General features: G+C 41.7%; 2 protein-coding genes across 3 annotated transcripts; both read left to right on the plus strand.

Moving 5' to 3' along the window:
- Positions 1 to 1,065: 1,065 nt before the first annotated feature.
- Positions 1,066 to 11,678, plus strand: HYAL2 (hyaluronidase 2). 2 transcript variants are annotated; one of them, XM_053469757.1, is made up of 5 exons: positions 1,066 to 1,156; positions 2,475 to 2,535; positions 9,060 to 10,030; positions 10,340 to 10,429; positions 10,892 to 11,678. In XM_053469757.1, the coding sequence occupies exons 2-5, from the start codon at positions 2,511 to 2,513 to the stop codon at positions 11,300 to 11,302; spliced, it is 1,497 nt and encodes a 498-aa protein (XP_053325732.1). In that variant the 5' UTR covers positions 1,066 to 1,156; positions 2,475 to 2,510; the 3' UTR covers positions 11,303 to 11,678. The 2 variants fall into 2 exon arrangements, with proteins under 2 accessions (XP_053325732.1, XP_053325733.1); XM_053469758.1 differs by lacking the exons at positions 1,066 to 1,156; positions 2,475 to 2,535 and adding an exon at positions 5,274 to 5,472.
- Positions 11,679 to 14,742: 3,064 nt separating this feature from the next.
- LOC128500361 (hyaluronidase-1-like) lies at positions 14,743 to 20,524 on the plus strand. Its single transcript, XM_053469480.1, has 4 exons — positions 14,743 to 14,876; positions 15,851 to 16,810; positions 17,696 to 17,785; positions 20,047 to 20,524. Exons 2-4 carry the CDS (start codon positions 15,896 to 15,898, stop codon positions 20,374 to 20,376), a joined length of 1,335 nt encoding a protein of 444 aa, XP_053325455.1. The 5' UTR covers positions 14,743 to 14,876; positions 15,851 to 15,895; the 3' UTR covers positions 20,377 to 20,524.
- Positions 20,525 to 22,997: the final 2,473 nt, after the last annotated feature.

Here is a 22,997-nt window from a genome sequence, read left to right on the forward strand (position 1 = left end):
GTGTTGTGCTAAAAATACAGTAAGGTTATGTACCTCACAATTCTGTGGCATATAATTAAAAGAAGTTGTTAGTAGTTAGGGCGGTCGGTTATAAGGACAACCTGAAATTGATATAAAATCACAGATATGGGACGGGCAAATTAGGGCAACCGATTAGGCCAACTTTATACTTTTATGTATTTTGGTTCTACAGTCTGCAGAATAAGGAAAAACTAGAGATTAGTGGAACAGCGAAAACATCCCTGGGGACATTGTGTGTCACTTAGGCCCACGTAGAACTGTGACCCGCACAGTGACAGGAATGCGGCAGACTGGAGTTGTGAGGGGGCATGAGCGGACCAAACAGTGGAAAAAATGAAAAGACTAGGCCGAAAAAAAGCCTTAAACGTTAAACGGTTCATAAAAACTCACATTTAAAGAAAACCTCATCAGGTACCTAAGTTTGTAATAAACACACACAGGTTAGACACCCGCAGGTAATGGTGAAAGGGTTAAATGACACCTATCTTCTCATTCGTTCTCCTAGGTAAGCTTTGCAGCAGGTGTTCCTCATCATCGACACCCTACACTTGAAGCTTTCCAGATGTTTTGGGCCATTATATGCTGACAGGTATGAATGTGGTAAAGTTTCTAGGGGTGGGGGGCATGTGTCAGTGGTGTAACTAGATGTTCTTGTAAACAAAATGTTCTTGATACTGTTATTCGACTGCCTGGACGAGAGAATTTCACCTGTCAGCAGATTCTTCAACCCCCCTGGCACTTCCCACATCCCTGAGCGCAGCGTCATCTCCTGCACCCCTCTCCGTTTCCATTGCAGGACCCTCTTTTGACTGTTTAGAGAATAAGCTGGTAGGAAAACCCATAGACGCAGTTAACCCCTTCTGACTACCCCTGCTCGCTCGGAACCGTGTATGTTTAAGGGGGGGCATAGCCCAAACTCCCTCCTTTTTAAAGCGAATGGGCAGAGGTAGGAAAACTTCCTATTCTATTGAACAGAGGAAACTATTGCAGATTTGGGTGGGGGATGGAGGGAAGGAAGGAAAAGGGGGACAGGGGAAGAGAGAGAGAGGAGCCTGACCCTCTACAGCAAGACAGACTGCTACAAAAGACAGCAGTCTGACCAGTACTGCAGGAGACAGCCACGTACTGGACCCAGGTAAGAAGGGGCAGGCAGCGGCAATGAAAACTATAGAAGTAAAGAGTTTCTAGATGCCAGACAGTCAGAGGAAAGAAGGAAGGGGAGAGGTAAGGAAAGAAAAGGTTACGCAGACACAGGAATCTGCAGGAGGTATGTCAGAGTAAAGAAGGAACATGAGAGGCGAGGAAGACGAGTGAAGCAGAAACTGCAGGGGGTATGATGAAAATACTGAATTTGGAAGCAAATACGAACCAGCAGGACTGTAGAATCTATTTCCTGTTTCAAACTGGTACTCCTAATTTTGTTATACTCAAATCTCATACTTGGGGCAGCTGTGGTACTACTCCTGGTACTCTTGTCCCTTATATTATATATTAGCCATTACCACATCTGCTGGAGGGCTACTTAATAAAATTTAATGAAAATTAAATAAGTATTATTATTGCCATGTAATATGTCACCGTTTATTTTCACAGCATGATCTCTAGTTTAGCTAGATCACCTTTTTGTGAAAAGCCTGTGATTTTGTATGTATGAATAGTTCAGTGATGTGTCCCTGTAGGGTTACAGGGGTGTAAAGAGATCTGCAAAGGGATATGAGCAGGGAGTGAGATCGTGCGATCACCAGAGACCAAGGAGAGAAAGCAGTATGTGAGCAGAGCTATAGATAGCAGGTGGACAACCAACAAGAAGAAAGATCCGCATCAGAGTAATGAGAATAAGAGTTATGGACACAGGGTTCTATTTATGTGAGGGCGATAAAGCAGGGATGGAGGAATTGATGGGGAGAAGAGATGTTCCTTGTTTGTACCCCATTCATATATACCCAGGATATGAACTGCTCCACTTTACTGCCCTCTGATACATCAATGGGGTGGATATTCTCTGAAAAAGCTCTTTGTCTGGTTGTCTGCTAAATCTTTGGGGGTTGGGAAATGTAGCTCTTTATGAGCTTGAAGAGCATGCAACAGGTTAATTATTCATAGATAATAGGGCAGAAAGCACCCCCTCTTATCTCTTCTTGACAAAACAAAATCATTCAAGGGGGCAATTTACTAAACACTGAATAGTCTGTCCGTTAATTACATTTATCTCATTAAGTTATCTATTCATGACAAAGGGCCAATCAAGCCAAATTTGCAAGAGATGACTTGCTTGAGATGGTTGTCCATAACACAGCGTTAGATTTTTCATCTTCCTATAAGTCACTGGCAGCTCACTGTTTAGTAAATAATCCTTACTTCATGGGGACATGATAGAGATAGGGGATAACAGGACAAAATACCAATAGTGCTGGTATTAAATGGTTAACGACACCCCAATTTTTCTGTTACAGTAGCTGAGCGAAGAATCTGTATTGAGAAGGTGACACATGGACCCACGGAGAATACAGACAGGTACGTGAGGAAGCGTCATTGTGTACACATAGTGACAAGCGCACGTCACTGTCACATCTTCAGTTACACTAGTCACAGGCTGCTTCCCCCGCTGAGATATTTCTTAGATCACAGTATCTTCTTTGTTTGGGTCGCAGTGTCTATTCTGGTTACTGACACACTTGTCTCTTGAATGCACAGTCAGAGCTGGAATGCTGGTGCCAGAGTGCAGCGATCACCATGTGCATTCCATACATATCAAAGCCATGTTCAGGCACCGCCTGGGAGACAAATGAGAAAATCTCGCAGGTTAAACAAATGCATGGAAGCCGCAACACGGACAGCATCCAGAGCTGGTGCCATCACTGCGCAAAACTCACCAAGCCTTATCCTTCCTGAACACACAGGCCTCCCAATGCAGAATCTACACTCATACAACTCTCAAACTCTCACAGTGCTCCAAAACACGAGCAATCACACGTTACACGCTTTACATACAGTCTGTACAGCTCATAATATACCAAGATCCACCAAATAGAGTCCAGAGAAAAAACCCAACTGAAATACTTTTTTAACGCTAGCCGAGAAAAGCATTTGGCACACAAGCTTCATGCCAAGCTCTGTGCACCCTGTCTAGGCATACCAGGCACATACCTACACTTACCATACGGCACAGTATGGGCAAATAACGTAATGTGGCAATGCAGAAAGTATCCAGCCAAACCTGCCTCAATGACCTGTAGCCTAGGGGGCAGGAAACACCCTCTACTCAATGGACACCTCGCCATGCTCCCCCCCATACAACACTCTAATTCACTGAAACCTGTCACACGCTGTCTCATCACGCTGTACACATTGAAACATGCAATACCATCACACTAAGCCACCTTTATAATTAAATGCTAACACCTTTCAAGACAGACCCAGATGCATGGCTGCTCATCCCAAGCCTATCTCTACAACAACTGTGTCCTATAGTGTGCGTTATATAAAGGTGTATAGATCTGCAAAGTGAAAATGGGTGTTTGGGGTAGAGTTTTATATTGATCAGCCAGTGACCGTGTATTGAAGGTTTTGAGGTGGCTAGCAGTAAACAGGTCCACATGTCCTACAGAGCTAAAGGGAGAGCGGCCCAGGGCTTTGGGAATGTAAAAAGCACAGGAGGGAATATTATTCCAGGGAATAAATGTTACAAGAGGTCAAAGTCTAACACTGGAGGGTCTGTATGTATGTGGTATGCATGTCAGTGGTTTAGATTCTCTACACCATGAAGACTAGATTGTCCAAATTATTCTTATTTAAGGTCAAATTCTGTGTTTCTATGCATCTTATGACTTGAAAATAAGAATAGTGGGGTGTTATGTTGGTAAGGAATGTGGCTCACAAGACACACGTGTGCACTTGCTTCCCACTAACCTGTGAAAAATAACAGGGAATGGCCAAGGGGGCAGGATGTTGGCAGAGAAGCATTAAGGTTGCATTTTGATAGGAGGGTTGGAAAGTCCATGAGGAATGGCAAGTATAGGGCATGGAGGACATAACCGCAGAATGTATGAGAAGAAATATCGGGTATAGGTGGGAGTATTGATTAGGAAAAGGATAGCAGAGATACTCAGAAATAAGGAAAGCAATCGGGTGAGGGAATGGCAGAGATGGAAGGGGTAAGAGAGAGAACGGACCATTGATCAGACAGTGAGGCAAATGACCAGACATCAGGGGCCCCCAAAGGTCTTTGTGGTATACAGGAGTCTTCTGATGCTGCCACTAATGGCCTCTGCTGCGTTGTGTAATTAGTTATTACCAGACACAAGGCCAGGGCCGCATGATACTTCTTGTTGTGCTCACACAGCATGTGACCGGCATATTCTGACATGGCTACATGCTGCAGCACCCGACCTGCCGCTGGAGATTGGGTGAATGGTGCAGTCGGCGAGCAACCCATTAGACATTTGTGCCAGGCGGCCAGTCCGGGCCTGTGCAAGGTGCTTGTTATCATATCACTGAGTTCTACTGTCACACATGTGGAATTACATGTTTAGATGCAGAGGGAGGCCCCTCGACACAGGTTCAACATTTCTGTTCTGTAACTGTAACCTGTATGGCGTCCCTTAAGCTCAGTGTACATTAATCTGTCCGTGCAGCTGGTGTGTTGTATGTGCTGCTCTGTATGTATGCTGTATGTGCTGCTCTGTCAGCATGTTGTATGTGTTGCTCCTGATGTATGCTGTATGTGCTGCTCTGTATGTATGTCTGCTGTATGTCCTGCTCTGTATGTATGCTGTATGTATGTTGTATGTATGCTGTATGTCCTGTTCTGTATGTATGTGGTGTTCTGTATGTATGTCTGCTGTATGTCCTGTTCTGTATGTATGCTGTATGTATGTTGTACACACGCTGTATGTATGCTGTATGTGCTGCTCCGTATGTATGCTGTATGTGCTGCTCTGTATGTATGCTGTATGTGCTGCTCTGTATGTGCATAGGCACAGATTTAAAGAGCGTCCATAAAAGAAGATACACATACAGTGAGCGTATGTCTGTACTTTACTACTCTGAAAAGCTATCATATGCTGAGCAGGCGCCAAGGCACAGCCGCCTCGTTACCAGGATCACATGGGCCTGTAATGACACTCCATAGGAGCAGCCCGAGACCCCCTCGGAGTCAGCAGTACTTTAATTCTCGGCCCCGCCTCTTTAATAGTGGAGTGTACCACAGTGAGGGGGGTTCTAGAGTCTAGGATGCCTGAATCGGACGGGAAGTGACAGTGTCTGGCATATGGTACCTCCCTGAATTAATCGAAAGGGGTGGTTAGTGCCGGAGAGTCCCTTTTATATGAATGGAAGGCCTGCGCAGACTGGGCCGGTGACAATGAGTGCAGTCTGGAGGGACTGAGCGCAGATAAGGAGCAGAGCAGGGAGCCTCCGGACACTGAGCGCGGGGTACACGGGTGGCAGCCGGTATGTACTTTAACTGTACAGATATGGGAAGCCATATGTATTGTGTGAAACTCGAGCTATACAAGTAGAAGGTCGAGATTGAATATGTTGTGATAACTATTATGGAAAGTGTTATATTCTTACTGATATATATTACAGGACATTATCTGGTATAGATCTGTAGCGGTGCTGATTTCAGTATGTTATGTGCTGCTCTGTAATAGAATCAAAGCCCCAGAATTCTGCTTTTTTACACAAAAAAATATCTAATTGCATTTTAAGTCCTGGAATGAACAATTTATACCAAATAACTGGTTTTGGAATATTTTTTTTTACTTTTTCCAACTTTTGTTGAATTGTGACATACCACAGTGACTGTCATTACTGCCCAGAAACAGTATAGATACAGTGTAACTGTGACACTAATGTCACATTAGGGTTAATGTATCAGAAATATCTATTAGTGCTTAATAGAAAAAATATCCATATCAATATAAAGCCAGCCTTGCATATCAATGTAAAGATATTCCCTATTGCATGGAGTTTGGGATGTTACACAGAAAATACCTAAGAAAATAGTAATATGATATAATGACAGATGCCGTATTGCGCCTGCCAGAGAGAAGAAAGAATATGGAGCCATCAATAAATAAACCCCTGGGGAGGAACAACTAAGCAGGTTAATAAATAGGAGAGTGGGGGAGGTGGGTGCTCTGTGAATCATTGTTCTATATCAGTATGGAGTGGGCAAACTAAAATCTCCCCATGACTGGGAATTTTGGAATTGGTGACTGTTGTTGGGTTCTTTGTCCCTTGTCAATGGGACAGACGCTAGCTAAAATTTACCAGCGGAGGTACTTTGAGATGAAGACGGCTATCTCTGTGGACATAAAAGATATCCCCTTTTGGGGACAATTGTTTTTATTTTTTCCAGACAATCCTATCACATGATCATAGTATTCAAAAACGCTCCATGGCATGATATTGTCAGACCAGTTCTCCCCCAGGCAAAACCTAAGAAAGATCAGCCATTGTTTTTTGGTTGGAATGATGCTTTGTCCAAACATCCCTTTTTATGTGTAAAGTGGCAGTTTGGTGATAGGTTTTTGCTGAAACTGATGGCGGGTTAAGGGTTTCTGCAAGGTGCTTCTGAAAAGAATGAACATCTTGCTGAGGGGCAAACAAAGGAGGAGACGGACAATGAGACCATCAGCAAAACAAAGAGAGACACGAGATAAGGCGGTGGGTGAGAGCGGAGAGATAATCATGATACTATCATATGCAAATTTGCAGACAAGGCTTTCTTTCCACTAAGTCTTACTATTTCCATATATATTGGGTCCTCCGTAGAACCCTACTTTCAATTAACCTGGGCATGTCACAAGAACCAGTCTTTCATGTTTTAACAGACAAATCAATCAGGTGGCCTTACCCAATACTTTATTTCTTCACAATCTCATTACCTTCCCCATCCACAGGGAATGTATTACATGTTGTTGCGATCCTATTTTCTTGTTGTATTGTTTTTAAACTGGATTTCTCTGTCCTGACAGCAGCTTATTAAGTGATTGTTATTGCAATAAGGCGAGGAGCGTTAGTCATCAGTGAGTAAAATGTCATGCACACCTTGCTTTTTAGGATACTCCCTGAATTCAGGTGCTCACCCCAGACAGTGACAGGTGTAAAGTCAAACCATCAGGCTCTTTTTGAGATGCTACCTTCTTTACGTTGGTAACCAAGATGGCTCTACCATCAGTCATAAAGAAACCTGGTGAAAGGCACAAAAATACACCAGTGCACTGTCACTACAATGTAGATAGCTGTGTTGGTCCAAGAGAACATGGAGTCAAAGATGACACTTTTTTCATTACGGTCTTCAGAGGTTTTTGTGTCTTAGACATGTCTGTACTGACGTAAATATATTTAATTGTACCGTCCACTAGATGCAAATCCATCTGGAAAAAAGGCCTCTGAGGTCTAGAAAGCTTATATGACTCTAAAGCTTATTCTATCTTGGCCCAATAAAATATATCAACATCTACTCAAGAGCTGGGAGTGATTTGCTTGGGTTCATTCCCAGTTGGGTGAAGGTCGTGACTTCTACACCGCACATGCTTCCATTGAATTGAGCTTTCTTGGGTGTTGTGTGCACGGTAGAAAATAAAACTCAGAACTGAACATGTCTTTGGAATGTAGGGAGGGTCCTAATCTAGGTGGGTCACGTCTGCTATCCATTATCATTTTGTCTAGCCCCTCAACAGGACCAGCCATCACCTTTTCTCACCTTTTGTTTTAACCTTAAATGCTCCACAGATTGAATGCTTACAGCCATCAGAAGCTGTCCACTCTTGTAAATCATGCTTACATTGAATAGTAAATGTAAACTCATGGTTAAAAGGAGGACCATCCTTTACATTTCTATCACTTTGTTTGTTGGTCTGCCTTTTCATGATCCAACCTGAGTAAAGAACAGTGCAAATCGTTAAGCCATGCCATTAAGAATAGTAATAGCATTTGAAATTGGAGGGTGACCTCTTGTGGCCACCATTGATTACTACCCTCAGTCCCATACATTACTTAGCAAATTTGGGTGATTCCTCTTTGGGGCTAGTTAAAGAATCATTCGTATTTATTGATTTATATGGCACAGTCATAGTCTGCAGCTCTGTACAGCGAGTAAACGGGACGTAACAAGTAGTGCATAATATAACAATTTTGACTTACAGAAACAAAAGCTAAGAAGTCCTGCTCAAAGGAGCTTACAATCTAAAAGATTCTTATCAGAATTGCTTAGTTGAAGAAATAGGGTTGCAGAGGTTCCTGGTGGGGAACAGGTTTATAAATGCTATTCTATAGCATTCTTAGTGGTCAGTTGTATTTGGACCACGCGGTGTTAACAGACTAGTAGCTACCTGCTGTGTTTCTTAGTTATGTTTAGAGATGACTGGAGAAATAATAAGATGGCTATATCATGGCCTAGGCATTTTATAGAATGTTCCATGGACAACTAGATTCTGGATGTACCACTGACGATAACCGTTTGGGAAAAGCTAAGACAATTAACAAAAAATAAAGCTTTTGATTTCATTTTACACGTATTCAAAATTTACTGTTACACATTCTTGAAAATTTACCTGCCATTCTGTTTCATACAAAGCTGCCCATGTATTGTACAATGCTATGGAATATGATGGTGCTATATAAAACAATAAATAGTAATAATGAATTAATTTATTTGGTGTCTCGAAACTGATGAATCAACCTACGTACTCTCATTTTCTAATCCCTAGCAAAAACCCATCAGACCATCACCCCTCCTACATATCACTCAATAATTCATATCAATACGGCTTTTTTTATTATTTAAAGGATATTTATCTTGTTGTTTGAGGTATTATTGGCTAAAAATCTTTCAGTTATTTAATTAGAAAGGCCTTACTAGAAAACATTGGTATAGGGTATGCACATTTGTTTTGATTTATTGATTGTACAAAATTATTTCTGTAGCGTCTACAATATGTTTTTATTGCTAATATTCTGGGCTATGGAGAAGATATGTGATTGTTTTGGTATTAAGTCTCTCATGTCCTCCTTTCTGTCTCCTGCAGATCGACTTCTATCCTCGGTACCCGCTTTCAGGATGCCTTCCTTTTCCAACTTTTTCATCATTCTGTGCCTTGTCATCTCTGCCCTGATAGATGTGCAAGGGAATGAAAACTGGAAAAATAAACCCACCTTCCCCCCTATCTTTACCCGCCGACCATTCATGGTGGCATGGAATGCACCCACTCAGGACTGTCCTCCTCGCTTCGATGTGCACCTAGACTTAAGGCTCTTTGACATTCATGCTTCACCCAATGAGGGCTTTGTTAATCAGAGCCTTACCATCTTCTATAAGGAGCGCCTGGGTCTGTACCCATACTATGATGAGCATGGGGTACCCATTAATGGAGGTGTTCCTCAGAACTCAAGTCTGCGAAGTCATTTGGACCGGCTTTCAGAAGGTATCAACAAGTATATTCCTTATTCTAACACGGAGGGTCTGGCAGTCATTGATTGGGAGGAGTGGCGTCCTGTCTGGATACGAAACTGGCAAAATAAGGATATCTACAGGAAAGCTTCCAGAGACCTGGTCCTCTCAAGGCACCCCAAATGGCCCCAAGATCAGGTGGCCAAGGAGGCACAGTATGAGTTTGAAAATGCAGCTCGTGAATTTATGATGCAAACACTGAGTCATGCTAAAAGCTACCGGCCACGCCAGCTTTGGGGTTTCTACCTTTTCCCAGACTGCTACAACCACGACTACAGCAAAAACCAGGAGAGCTACACTGGTCACTGCCCCGATGTAGAAATATCCAGGAACGACCAGTTATCGTGGTTGTGGGAAGAAAGCACAGCACTTTATCCGTCCATTTATCTCGACCAAGTTCTGAGCTCGTCTGAAAACGGGCGTAAGTTTGTGCGTTCCCGTGTCAGGGAGGCCATGAGGATTTCGTATATACATCACAGAGATTATTCGCTGCCCGTATTTGTGTACACGCGTCCCACCTACATACGTAAGATGGATCCTCTCACTCAGGTAAGTGCCACATCTCTGTCCTTAGACTTGATATAAGATGTCTGAGTTTTCTGGCATTATGTAGCTGCATACAATACCAATGTGGATGATGAGTTCCCATGACTGCTCTGCTGACCATCACGTGTTTCAAGTCCTCAGTTGATACCCCCTTGTTTCTATATGTCTTGCAGCTGGAAAGCACTATCCACTCCAGCCAATATTACAGAACTGTTCATTTAAATATACTTCGTGTTATCTAAAAAGAACCGTGCAATAACCATGGTAACTGTTACTTTTAATGAATAATGACGTTGTATTCTCTACATGCAGGCTGATCTGATCTCCACAATTGGAGAGAGTGCCGCACAGGGAGCAGCAGGTGCCATATTTTGGGGGGACGCAGAGTACACAAGGAGCCCGGTGAGTAAAGGAGCAACAGCCTCTCCTGTTCTATCTGCTTCATACGTCATTAAATCTTCCAATACTCCATGGGGCCTCCTGTTATAACTTTTTTCTGTACTTCTCAAGTCCTTCCTGCCTACCACACTACTTTAAATTGGGCTTTATGTGCACCAGAGGTTGGATGCAGAAGGGGTCAAATGAGGTTTACTGTAGTACACATATACTAACCTTATGTTGAAAAAAGAATAAATACAAAAAAAGTCTGCCCAAATTTATACATTACTTTCATAGAAGTTGCTGCCTACTGTTACAAGCAGCCCTCCGTTGAGGGAATACATTCCGTTTTCACTGGGTGGTGCGCAGTGACCCCTGTGCTCGTATGTTCTGGGTAACGGTCATGGAAAGGCATCGTGGGGGAAATTCTGTGCCCTGAGCAAGGTGTTAGAACTGTTTTCTAATTGCACTCTCTGCTCTTACCAGGAAACCTGTCAGAAGATTAAGCGGTACTTGGAGGAGGACTTGGGTCGATACATTGTGAATGTGACCACTGCGGCAGAGTTGTGCAGCCAGACTTTGTGCAATGGGAATGGACGTTGCTTGCGTCAGGAAAATGCCACCAATGCTTTTCTGCACCTCAACGCAGCTAACTTTAAAATTGTGAGTGTCCCTAAGGGATCTGCCTCGTCTTCTCCTCCACTTAGGGCAGAAGGCAAGCTGTCTGCGGAGGATATCAGCTCTCTGCGTTCGCAGTTCCGCTGTCAGTGCTATGTAGACTGGTACGGAGTCAGCTGTGGAACACAAAAAAGCACACAACGTAGTGGCGCCGCGGGACCTTCTGCTAGCTACACGCTGACCGCATTATTGACGTCCCTGACCCTGAAGCTGCTCTGAGGAGAATGGTTTCTTTGGCTGAACCATTTATATACTACAATGGACTCAAGGTCATGTGACCTCAATCTTGCGAGAGCCATTGAATCTGAGAACTAGTAGGTGGCAGCACAAATGGCAATAATGCAGGCCACGTGCCCTTTATTTATATGACTTTTACACACTTTGAGTGTTCCTACCTCTAGGATGTTTTAGTGACCCAGCACCTCTAGCCTACAGAGGAAGAATGGGTATAAGGGCTACTGGGCCTGACAATCCTTTGGTCTTGGGGTTGATGCAGAGCCTAATCTTTGTAGGGTTGTGCAATGTATGTTACTTACTCCCAGGTTTGTAATAACATTTTAATGCAATAAGGCACTCAGGGATTCTAGTACCTGCATTTCATTGTCAGTGCCTTCATTTTACATAAAACACCGTGCCTTGGGTAATATCAATCTTTCTGAGGGAACCTGATTGGATTCAGCTCCTCACTGCTGTGAGAGGGGTTGCAGCCCCCCCGATGAGTGACCTCCAAATCTGGAGCTGGTCATCCAGACTCAAGAGGACGGTTCTTCTTCCATAATCATTTGGGAGGCCCAAACGCAAGACAAACAAGAATCAGGCAATAAAGTATTGGAACAATCAGGAGTGTGTCGTGTTTTTACAAGACCTCTGCACTCGCTCTACGTTAAAACGTAATTCTCCTAATATACAGTTCATACTCACATTGCGCCTCTCTCCAAGTACATAAGCTGTCTCTGCTACAGCAGCAGCAACATACCCACAACCTTTATCCATTTATCTCCTTGACACTCCCTTCACTGCCACTGCGTAGTTATCTGCGCCAGTTCCTTACCTTTTGTGTACACAAATAGAGAATTGTGTCCAATTTTAAACAGGGACCCTCATAGTTGGTTCTACCATTAGCTGGTTAAGGAGCTGCCACATTTTTATAAACAAGCAACTGTTATTTATATTGTAATACAGCAGTGCAACCACAAGGTGTCACTGTGAACGCCAGACATTAACAACAAAATGAAATCCCTCAAACTCATCATTACTATAAAGTGTATTTGTTAGTAAAATTGTGAGAAGTGAATCCAGAAGACATAATGGACATCAGAGACACATTTATGAAAATAAACCTGCCTCGTGGTCATGGCCAGGAGGAGACCTTAGATGATGGCGAGCAGATGGCTCCCTCATACAGGGACCATTGCTTTTAATGTCACAATGATTTTAAAGGATAAAGGAACCATCTGGTTACCGTAATTTAAATTCTAAAACGAGCCCCCTGGGTATGTGTTAAGGCTCACCCAGCAACAGAAGATAAATCACAATTCATGGTGTACTGCACTATAAAGCATAAGATTTAGAAAAACAAGTAAAAGATCTTGAAATTAATGGAGATTAAAATGTCATGCTTTGGATTTTTTTTTTTTTGCTTGATTCTTTAGATGGAGACATTTTACGCGATTGCATTTATAACATCCTTACATCCTTATGACACGGTCACTAATTTTCCCTTGATACTATTATTATTATTATTTTATTTACTATTTTATATAGCATTAATGAAAAGAGGAAGCAAGTAAGGATTTTAGTGCCACTTTTTTGCAAATCCTACGGATTCAAATAAGTATTTTTTATATTATAAAAGTGCAACCTGACAAAAGTGGAGCACTCACCAGGGCATTTATTACCCCTTTACACTAGACTTTGCTCTTTATATATTAATAAAACACTCTCTATGTAGCTTCATAGGCAGCAACGTATTTTATCTTCCTCGCTGCCCTAAGCCAGCACCACCAGCCCCCCCCCGGCACTGACTCTGTCCTTACTGCTGAGCAGCGAGATATGACGTTATATCCTGGCGCTCTGCCTCTTAAGGGTGCCTCAGCCCTGGAAGCAGCATTCTGGGTAGCCTGTGCTGGCTTGGCACAGTCCATAACGTGAATCAACCAGTTTGGGAGATTAGACATCTCCATTGTAACGAGCCCTTTGAGCAGTGGTGTACTGGGAAGTCTATGACAGATGTAGCTTCGACTCACGGGCCAGGCTCAGCTCAGTTACTCAATTAAATAAAACACCAACACACAATATGGGTTTGAAAAGGCCTCAGCCGTTTTATTGAACAGTCATTGTCCCATAAAACCTGAAATAATAAACATAGATGCGTTACCAGACAATGACGTAACCAAAACCAACCTAGCTTGCCAAGTTATCCAGGTACCAAACCACACACCAATTTTGGGAGGGGACATACCAGGATGCCCTAACACGGACCTGAGGTTCCGACCACCACTCCTTGCAAGGAACCTCCCACCGGTTATGACCACCAATGATCATACCACCACATTAACCCCTTGGATATCTGGCAAGCTACCGCCCACGACTGTGACTAATGCAGCAACACCACTCCACAAACTCAACCACATAAGGGCAGGGAGGGTGCGACAAACAACACCAGGTAAGGTTAAACAAAATGGATCCGTACCCCTGTGATCACCAAACTTAAATATCTTCCTACCAAAACTCCTCCCCTAAAATCCACACTTCCTGCCTTAGCCTAGCCCTGCTCAGCACTCTGTCAGGGCCCACTCTAGTCCATTCTGGCCCCCGTGGGCTTCATTCGCCAAGATGGGGACCTGACATCCATGTGGTGGCAGAGGGCCTACCACCCACCAGAAACCTATCACCACTACTGATTGGCTGACTTTGTTTTCACAGCATTGATCTAGAATATATCTTTATGCCTATGTATGTATTCTGTTGCCTCTAGCATCAGTCAGGGGTATGGAGCAATGTGTGGGGCAGGTTACCATTCCTCCGGGCCAGTGTTATCTCACAGTTCCTGGACCCTGGAGCATACTAGTGTTGCTAAGTCAGAAAGAAAAAATAAAGCATGGAGAAGCATTGGGGTGGTTCATTGGGTGTCCTTCTGTCTTCTTTAAAAGGGTGATTTTGGGATTCTTTGCAGAGAAATTGCCTCAGATGATTATAATCCGATGGGGGTCATGTGCATGTGATATTATACATAGTTTGCTATCTATATGCTTTAAATACCCTTAAATGCACTGGTTTTATGCACAAGAAGAAGTGTGCTGATGTTATCAAAGGGCAAAACCCCGATAAGCTCAACGCTCCCTGCTCAGTGACCAATATTCTGTAATTGACTGCATCCACAGGTCAGTTACAATACAATACCTGGATGAAAAAGTATTTGCGGAAAGTTGAGATTTCTGTAAAAGACCTACTTTCAGCGAAGTTCCCTTTAAATCTGAAATTGAAAGTCTGAAACTCATCAAAGTGTTAATGAAAAAAATAGACAAACAGAGAAATGTAAGCAAGCAGCATGCTTACAGTGAGTGAGTTAGAAGAAGTAGGGTGCCTTGGAGACATGTAACCTGAGAAGAAGGAGTTACTCCACAAGCCTTATATTATTAGCTGTCATTGCAAGTGATTAGACCATGGGAACAGGACTGGCAGGGCTCGGAGTCGGGGCTAGTAGCAGACCAGCTCATATTGCTCATGTTATGTGATGGAAGCATTTAGCAGTCTTTGAATTCAACAATTCCCAAAGGAACTTGGAATTCAGGTGAGACCCTTATATACGACATCAGAATCACACAAGTAGTCTGCATGCATTGTTTGCATTGTTATTTAGCTTTTAACAATTTGGTAGTATATGTTTCATTTTGAAAAAAGGTATTTCTGCAATCCTTTATATGTACAAGTTAATAATGTGGGAAATGTAGCTTGTTCTACAATTCCCATTATTTTCAGCTAAGATCAAAGATTGGGTGGCTAAGCAAAAGATCATGGGATCTGTTGTCCATCAGCAGTTGGATAGCTGCATATTGGCTTTGCATGGTCTATTTTGTTGCCCACTATGTCATTGTAGAGTAAAAGGGCCGGTACTATAAATATACTAATATAAAATATACTGGTTTGTGTTAAAAAAAATATATATATTTTTTGTTAAGACCAAAGCTTAATGGATCGATGGAAACAAAAATGAGCTGTTGGCTAACTATTTAGCCTGAGTGCAATGGAGGTGATCCCATGAATAACATAAGTATTCAAGTATTCAGATCAATAGAGTGATATGATTTCCAAAAGAGAGTTGGGAAGAATGGGAAAACATATCCTAGGGAAGAGAAAGCAGGGAGGAGGCAGAGTAGAATTCATGTGACAGATGGCCACCTTGCCTAAAATATTTTATTGCCCACCCTTGCTGGTCATCCTTTCACCGCCTCCCCATCATTTTTACTGCCAACGTGTGTGTGTGAGGGGGGAGTTATCCCAGGTTCGATCCTGATGGTGGTATAGTGCAGGAGTAGGATATTTGTGTCGCAGTCACTCTTCTCCCATTTCCTGCATATGCATGAAGACTTAAGGTGACAAGTTATGGCATCATACCCTGGCACCATAACAGACACATAGAACAAAGGGTATAGGTCTCCCTGCCCACCAGGCATAGGGACAGAGGTGGTAAAGAGGCATTGCACCCAGTAGTAATCACTGCTCCTATACAGCTAGTACATTTTTGACATTGATCTTTCTTTTCAGGAGGTATGTGGTACATAAAAGGGTACAAGCCTGCATCCAGCTAAAATGCAATCCTTAAGAGGTTTCAAGACCATCCTGTGCATTATTCCTTCCTTCCTCTCTTTATTTGTTCCTTCTGGTTCTGATCCAGTTCTGTTAGACCTTCCATTTGTCACAGTTTGGAATGCTCCCACACGCCCGTGCTTGGAAAGGTTTGGTGTAGAAATTGACTTGGATGTTTTTGATATTGTGATGAACCAGAACCACTCATTCCTTGGAGACCAAGTGGTGATCTTCTATAGCAATCAGCTGGGCCACTATCCTCATTATGACCAGGACACGAAGCCTGTCAATGGAGGGCTACCCCAGAATGCCAGCCTTGAGGAACACCTGATGAAAGCAAGACAAGACCTAGAGGCAACTATATCTGGCAAGAATTTCAAAGGAGTAGCAGTAGTAGATTGGGAAAACTGGCAACCTCTCTGGAATCGCAACTGGAAACAAAGGATGTTATACAAACTGCGCTCCCTAGAACTAGTGCACCAGAAACACCCAGAGCTGCCTTTCCGAAAGGCTGTAAAAAAAGCCAGGATGGAATTTGAGGATGCCAGCCAGAAGTTCATGAAATCCACCCTGGAGCTTGCCCAAAGATTAAACCCTAACGGTTTGTGGGGTTTCTATGGTTTTCCCAACTGCTTCAACTATGAATACAAGGACTCTAGTTATAATTACACAGGCATGTGTCCTGTAAGTGAAAAACGCAGGAACGACCTTCTTACATGGTTGTGGAGGGCCAGCAGGGCTCTGTATCCTGACATATACCTGGAAAAGCAACTGAAGAAGTCAAAGCATGTTAGATGTTTTGTGAAGCACAGGGTGGAAGAAGGTTTCAGAGTCGCTAAGGTGGCACCTGGAGTCGATCTGCCTGTGTTACCTTATGCTCGCATTGTGTATACATACAGCATGGACTTTCTCACTCAGGTAACCGTCAGCCTCTGCACACCATTTAAACATGTGTTTATTCATATATTTGTTCTTTCAAACATCATGTAAATAATACATTTATCTGATATATATATATATACTGAATTAGTAAATACTGAACCTTTGCTCGTAGGGCTAGGTTCCTGCAAGCCTTTGGTCTCAAAAATGTCATCACCCTTCGTAACCTTGTTGAACGTGCATTTCTGTTTAAAGATACTCTAGTTTGTACATTTATTTATTACAAATAATTATATGCAGTATACACATGCTGTACAGTACTCACATACAATAAACGCCTACTAAACACACACAGGAATATACTTACACACACACTGATATACAGTGCTTATATAGTAAGACACAGATACACACACACACTTTCACACCTCTGGTTTTGTTGTTGTAGGAAGGAATGGTCACCAGCTCTCCTGGTCCCTTGCGGACTCCCTCACGTGCTGATTATGTCTGAGGGCAGGGAAATTATGTCATAACCCCACGTTCAGACCATGTCGGGACCCTAGCCAGGCCTAGACTGACCATCTGGCAAACTGGGCAAATTTCCGGTGGGCCACCTGCCAACAGTGCCTCACACAAACTCACCCGATCTGCCGCATAAAAAAGTAGTGAGCGTCTACTGTCAGAGCTGCCTCTTCATCGTCAGTCTGGCCCTGAATCTAGCCCTAGGTCCTATGCTGGATGGGTAGCAACCCTAAGTTTTCCCAATGATTCAGGCACCCCAGAAAGTAGGTCCTGGACAGCAGCAGCATTCAAATTTTAGGAGCAGTGTCTACCTATGTCTGCAATTTGTCAAACCTGCCATAGAATAAGCATAATATCCATTGTGTGTCTGAATTCCATTGTTGGTTCATATATTCTCTGCAGGGGGATTTGATTCAGACATTAGGACAGAGTGCAGCACTGGGAGCAGCTGGCATCATCCTCTGGGGAAATACAGACTACAGTGCGAGCAAGGTAACTAAAAACCAGACTTTCCCATAAAAAGTCACCACATTTTTACCCCATAGTATTCTTTTCTTGATAAATTAAGGCAATATGTATGGAGCGCCTCACTTAGTCAGTTACCTTCAGGCTACAATGGCCACGAGCTTTCAGAGGGTCTTGGCATTTTTTCTATTTTGTTGCATTACAACCTGGAATTAAAATGGATTTGTTGGGGGTTTGTATGATGCAAAATATTTTTATTGTGAAATAAAAAGAGATAAGACACAAAAACAGAAAACCTGAGAGTGCACAACTATTCACCCCCCCCCCCGCAAGTCTCTTGGGGTGCGTCTCTATAAGCTTGGCCCTGGGATTTTGGCCTGTTCTTTAAGTTAAAACTGCTAAAGCTCCTTCAAGTTGGATGGGTTCCGCTGGTCATTTAAGTCATTACACAGACTGGACTGAGGTTTGGGCTCTGACTAGGCCATTCCAAGACATTCAAATGTTTCCCCTTAAACCACTCAAGTGCTGCTTTAGCAATATGCTTAGGGTCATTGTCTTGCTAAACGGTGAACCTCCATCCCAGTCTCACATGAGAAAAAGTGGGGTCGATACTTCACCGGCTTCACCTTCTATTCAGTGCTGGGACAAGGAGGGGTTTGGAAAGGTCAGGTTGGCTTTTGTCCCCATCAGGGATTGCATGGTAGCGGTCAAAATTATCCACAAAACAGCCATAAAGCCCCAGTGCCTTTACAAACAAAATAAACACATCTTCCACTCTGAATATTTCGAAATGAATCCTGTGGTATATCGCAGAGTAATATATTTTGCATCATCCTAAAATCACAAAGACTAAGGTCCTACATTGAGGCCACTGATTCTACTGAATCTCTAGAATAAGACAGATTTGGGTAACTAGGTGAGTAACTCAGTCATCGCATTGATTTCAAACAGAAGACTTCAGTAATGGCTTTTTAAAGCTAAATAAACAGCAAAACTCCCATTTACCTTCAAAGTGAAACGTACTGTTAAATATAATTGATTGATAACTAGTGTCATGCCCTAGAGGCAATTTCACTGGCATTATACCTCGATTAGCCCTTGAGCTTGTAATTACATACCGTGCATTGTTGCAAATAGCAAATTCATTTTTCCAACGAAGGCAAATTCCAGTACGTTTAATTTTTGCTATGAGCAGAAATAAAAGTCAGGGTCAGACTATCTTGGTTGGAATATCTTTGTCCTGACCCGTGTTTAGTCCAGGGCAATTGTATGTTTTTCTAAACCTTTTTCTAAAGGTAAAAAAGGCAGTCAAGGTAAAAATTCTTCCTACTCTCACTCAGGGTCACTTGGTGCCCTCAAGCAAAACAGTTTATACCCCAGATGTTTACAAAGAGAATTTTGATATGTAAGAATTATCCCCCCACCCACTGTGTCTGCTGTACCGCTGCCCTTATTTTATCTAGTAAAATATATGGATCGAGCAGCACCAAAGTATGAAAAAAATCAAGGTAGATCCAACAAAATGCATTCATTTTTGCTTACAAAATGGTATACATGAATAGTCGCCCTAATGATTAGATATTTTATATGTCTTTCTGCTTAGGTTATCTTTAGTTGGAATGCTCTTTCTTGAGTTATACAAACTGAATTCAAATTTTATTTTGGGGAAACGAAACGATATTATGCAAGGCCAATGGTCAATGACGTCAAAATATATACAAAATAATGTTATTTGATTTTTTGCCACAAACTGTATATTGAGGTCTATAGACTACATATATCTATATAATAACTAATGTTATGACTGACCAGCGTTAGGCAGCAAAAATCATAAAAACTCGATGATAGACACAATATTTCCATTTCGAAACAGACCGCAGAAAATTTAAAGAGTTCAATATTTATTTGACTTAATACAGAAATTTCAGTATTTAATAGTTAATGCTACAAATGTTCTCCTTGGTCGTCATGGTGACGCTTGCTTGGTTTCACTCCACCAATTTGGACTATTTTGTTTACGTCCGTTTCATGAAATCCAAGTGTACCGTGCTCACTGGAGACAAGTATACCAGCATTGGTTCAATTTACACATTAAATGGCATTTTGTTTGAAATATTGCAGCTCCATATATATATATATACCTGCAATATAGTTTCACTAAGAGGTTTTTGGTAGACATTGTGGTTATCATTTTTCCATCTTGTATGAATATTTCTTTAATCTTCATCAAGCTGGTATTTAATGGAATTAACAATTACTGTGTGTCTGTGTCACTGTCCTTTACCTAGGAGTCCTGCCTTGCGGTGAAGTCCTATGTACACGAGACCTTAGGTAAATACGTAAAGAATGTGACCAGAGCAGCGATCCTGTGCAGTCAGTCCAGGTGCGCTGGTCACGGACGCTGTGTACGGAAAGACCCTTCCTCTGATGCCCATCTCCACCTTGACCCCAAGATCTTCACCATCACAAACAATCCTCTCAAAGAAGGACTCATTGTGGATAACGCGACCTCCAACGGGAACCTCAGTCAGACGTGGACACAATTCCAGTGTCGCTGTTACAAGGCCTGGAGGGGTACAAATTGCACAGAAGGAGCCAACACAACACAACACATATGAGAATGGTTATAAACCACAGACCACAAATAAACCAGCTCCTCGGCTCCTTATTTACACAGCTGTGGATATACGAAACGTACTTTCCATTTATAGTCAGCTACCATGAAAAAATATTACTACGTAGATATTGCACAAATAATAATAAAACAATTTTAAACAATCGTAGGTATTTATTTCTTTTATTGAATACAGATGTATTTATTTCCCGAACGTCTTTTTTTTGGTCTTCATATTGCTTGTTACAAAAAATACAAGAGCTCTGGTTTGTTTTGCCCAATAAATGAATTAGAAATGTATTTCCAGTGTTAAATATAGCATGATACGAGTATTTCAAGCTTTACCTGTAACATGTATAACTGTCCTATCAATGGGGACGGCCTGGGTGGTTAATTACAGCACAGAGCTGCGCAAGACACTTTGTTAAGGCCAGACAAGCGTCGTCAAGCGAGCTAGTCAAGATTTTAATGGTCAAGGTCACCGTAATATATTTAATGACTTCTGGTTAGACTTGTCTTGAGATTCATGTTACTTCTGACTGTGAACGTTGGTTGTTTGCCATTGTTTACCACAAAATCAACAAAATCAAATCAACAAAAAGGAAAAAAATAAATTAACCCCTTAAGGACAATGGGCGGTCCCAAAACCCATTGAAAACAATGGATTTTGAGCCCGTACATGTACGGGCTTTGTCATTAAGGGGTTAATAAGCAATCGACCCATCCCAATCCACCCATTCATGAATGGTCAGCCCACTGTGACGGGTATATAGACATATACCTAAACAAGAGACCCAAGTAGTCTTGAAAGCATGCAATCTACTGCAATTCAGTTAACCAATAAATATGTCATGTTTCCAAATTTTCTTTAAATTTTTAAATAAAATGGTAAAGCTCCATACAATGAATAAATGTTCAAGATCATAAAGAGGAATTATAATATCCTTCAGCTAGGATTAACATCATCAATATTTTCTCGAACTGGTAGATTCTTTTGTTGTTCGCCATATCTTTGAACAAACAAAATAAGAAACATCAAATAAAAAAAAACAACAAACAAACAAACAAATGACCCATCTCAGGAGCAAGAAATCATGCTAGGAATCGTCTAAAGCGGAATAATCAGCATCACAGAGTTTGTTCCAGTATAAGGAAGCGCCAATATTTTAAAATTTAAAAAAAAAAGTTGTTGAAAATGATACAATCTATTAAAATGATGCATAACATTTTTGAACTTTGAATAAAATGTACTTACTTATATAACTGGAAAACAAAAAGAATAAAGTGAAAAGCCTTCAATGACATGCTGACCGTGCAGAAATGCAAAAATGCTTTGGTAACCAGTCTTTCTAGGAAAAATACATTTGTTTGCTGTTCTGTGAAGGTAGACACACTGAACATGCACATACTTTATCAACGCAACCGCTCTATAGATTTTTTTTAAATAAGTTAGGGGACAAAGGATTAAATATACTTAAATATCACATCTCTGCATATATGGAGGTAACCACAAAGAATATACATTTGTGTATGTGTGTTATTACACACCAAGTTACTGCATACAATAACACATGCGTGATAAGTCATTAAATACACTGGAAACATTATTATATGGATGCCTTAGTATTCAGCCTTTAATGAAAAGAATTTTAGGTGCCGTGTTATTATATTAACATGGTGTTAATACCAGTCTGTCTCTGACCCACTCTTATGTTAAAGAATAAATAAACTGTATTTTACATTAAAATTCTGTACAGATCTTTATAGGTTAATAACAGGTTCTGTAATCTGTTTTATATAGTATCTTTTTTATGCACATTTCTTAGTATTTCACAGAAAATACTGGTATGTTTTCCCCACGGCTGGTTTTGCAATGGAGGCAGCAGGTAGGCTGTCGATGCCGTCAGCGTGAGAACGTGTTGGCCGGCAGCATGAAAGCCTGTCAGACAAGTTAGGATGGTGAAGTCAAGAGAAGAATATTAACCTCCTTATATACTGGTTTTGTTCAAAGCAACCCTAGGACAATGCACAGGGAAATTTCTATGATGTATTATGTACAAAATATTAATATTAAACACATTACTGTTCCTTTCAACATTTGGAAGAAATCAACTACAGGATAAACCACGATAAGAAGCATTCTACTAGACATCTAGCTAGTTGTGAGACATCCATGTTTTGGGGTATGAGGTATTGACCCGGTTGTGGTCAAACAGAACAATGGGAGCCAATGTATGGGATCTAGCAGGGAACAGCTAGGCCAAGTAGCCAGGATATAATTTAGACCATATATGATAAGGAACTAGGGCAAAATGTTAAGCACTGGAAGCAGGATAAAAGACCTTTAAGGTCAATAGGGCAAACTTGGCTTATTGGTCTCTCAAGCAGCAAACATTCACTCCCCTTTCTACCCTGATTGTTCCATCTACCCCGTTTTCACCATTCCATACCTTCTTTTTTTTCCTTCCTTCATCTCCGTTTCATTGTTACCCTAACATTAATATAGACGTATGACCATAGGCACGAGAGCAAACCCATCCTCTATAACAGGAACAATTCCGCTCTGCTAGTTTTGAGGATTATCTATGATAAAATAAATTTAAATTCATATAAATATATCATAGC

The sequence above is a fragment of the Spea bombifrons genome, chromosome 6, assembly GCF_027358695.1.
Source record: "Spea bombifrons isolate aSpeBom1 chromosome 6, aSpeBom1.2.pri, whole genome shotgun sequence".
NCBI lineage: Eukaryota > Metazoa > Chordata > Amphibia > Anura > Pelobatidae > Spea > Spea bombifrons.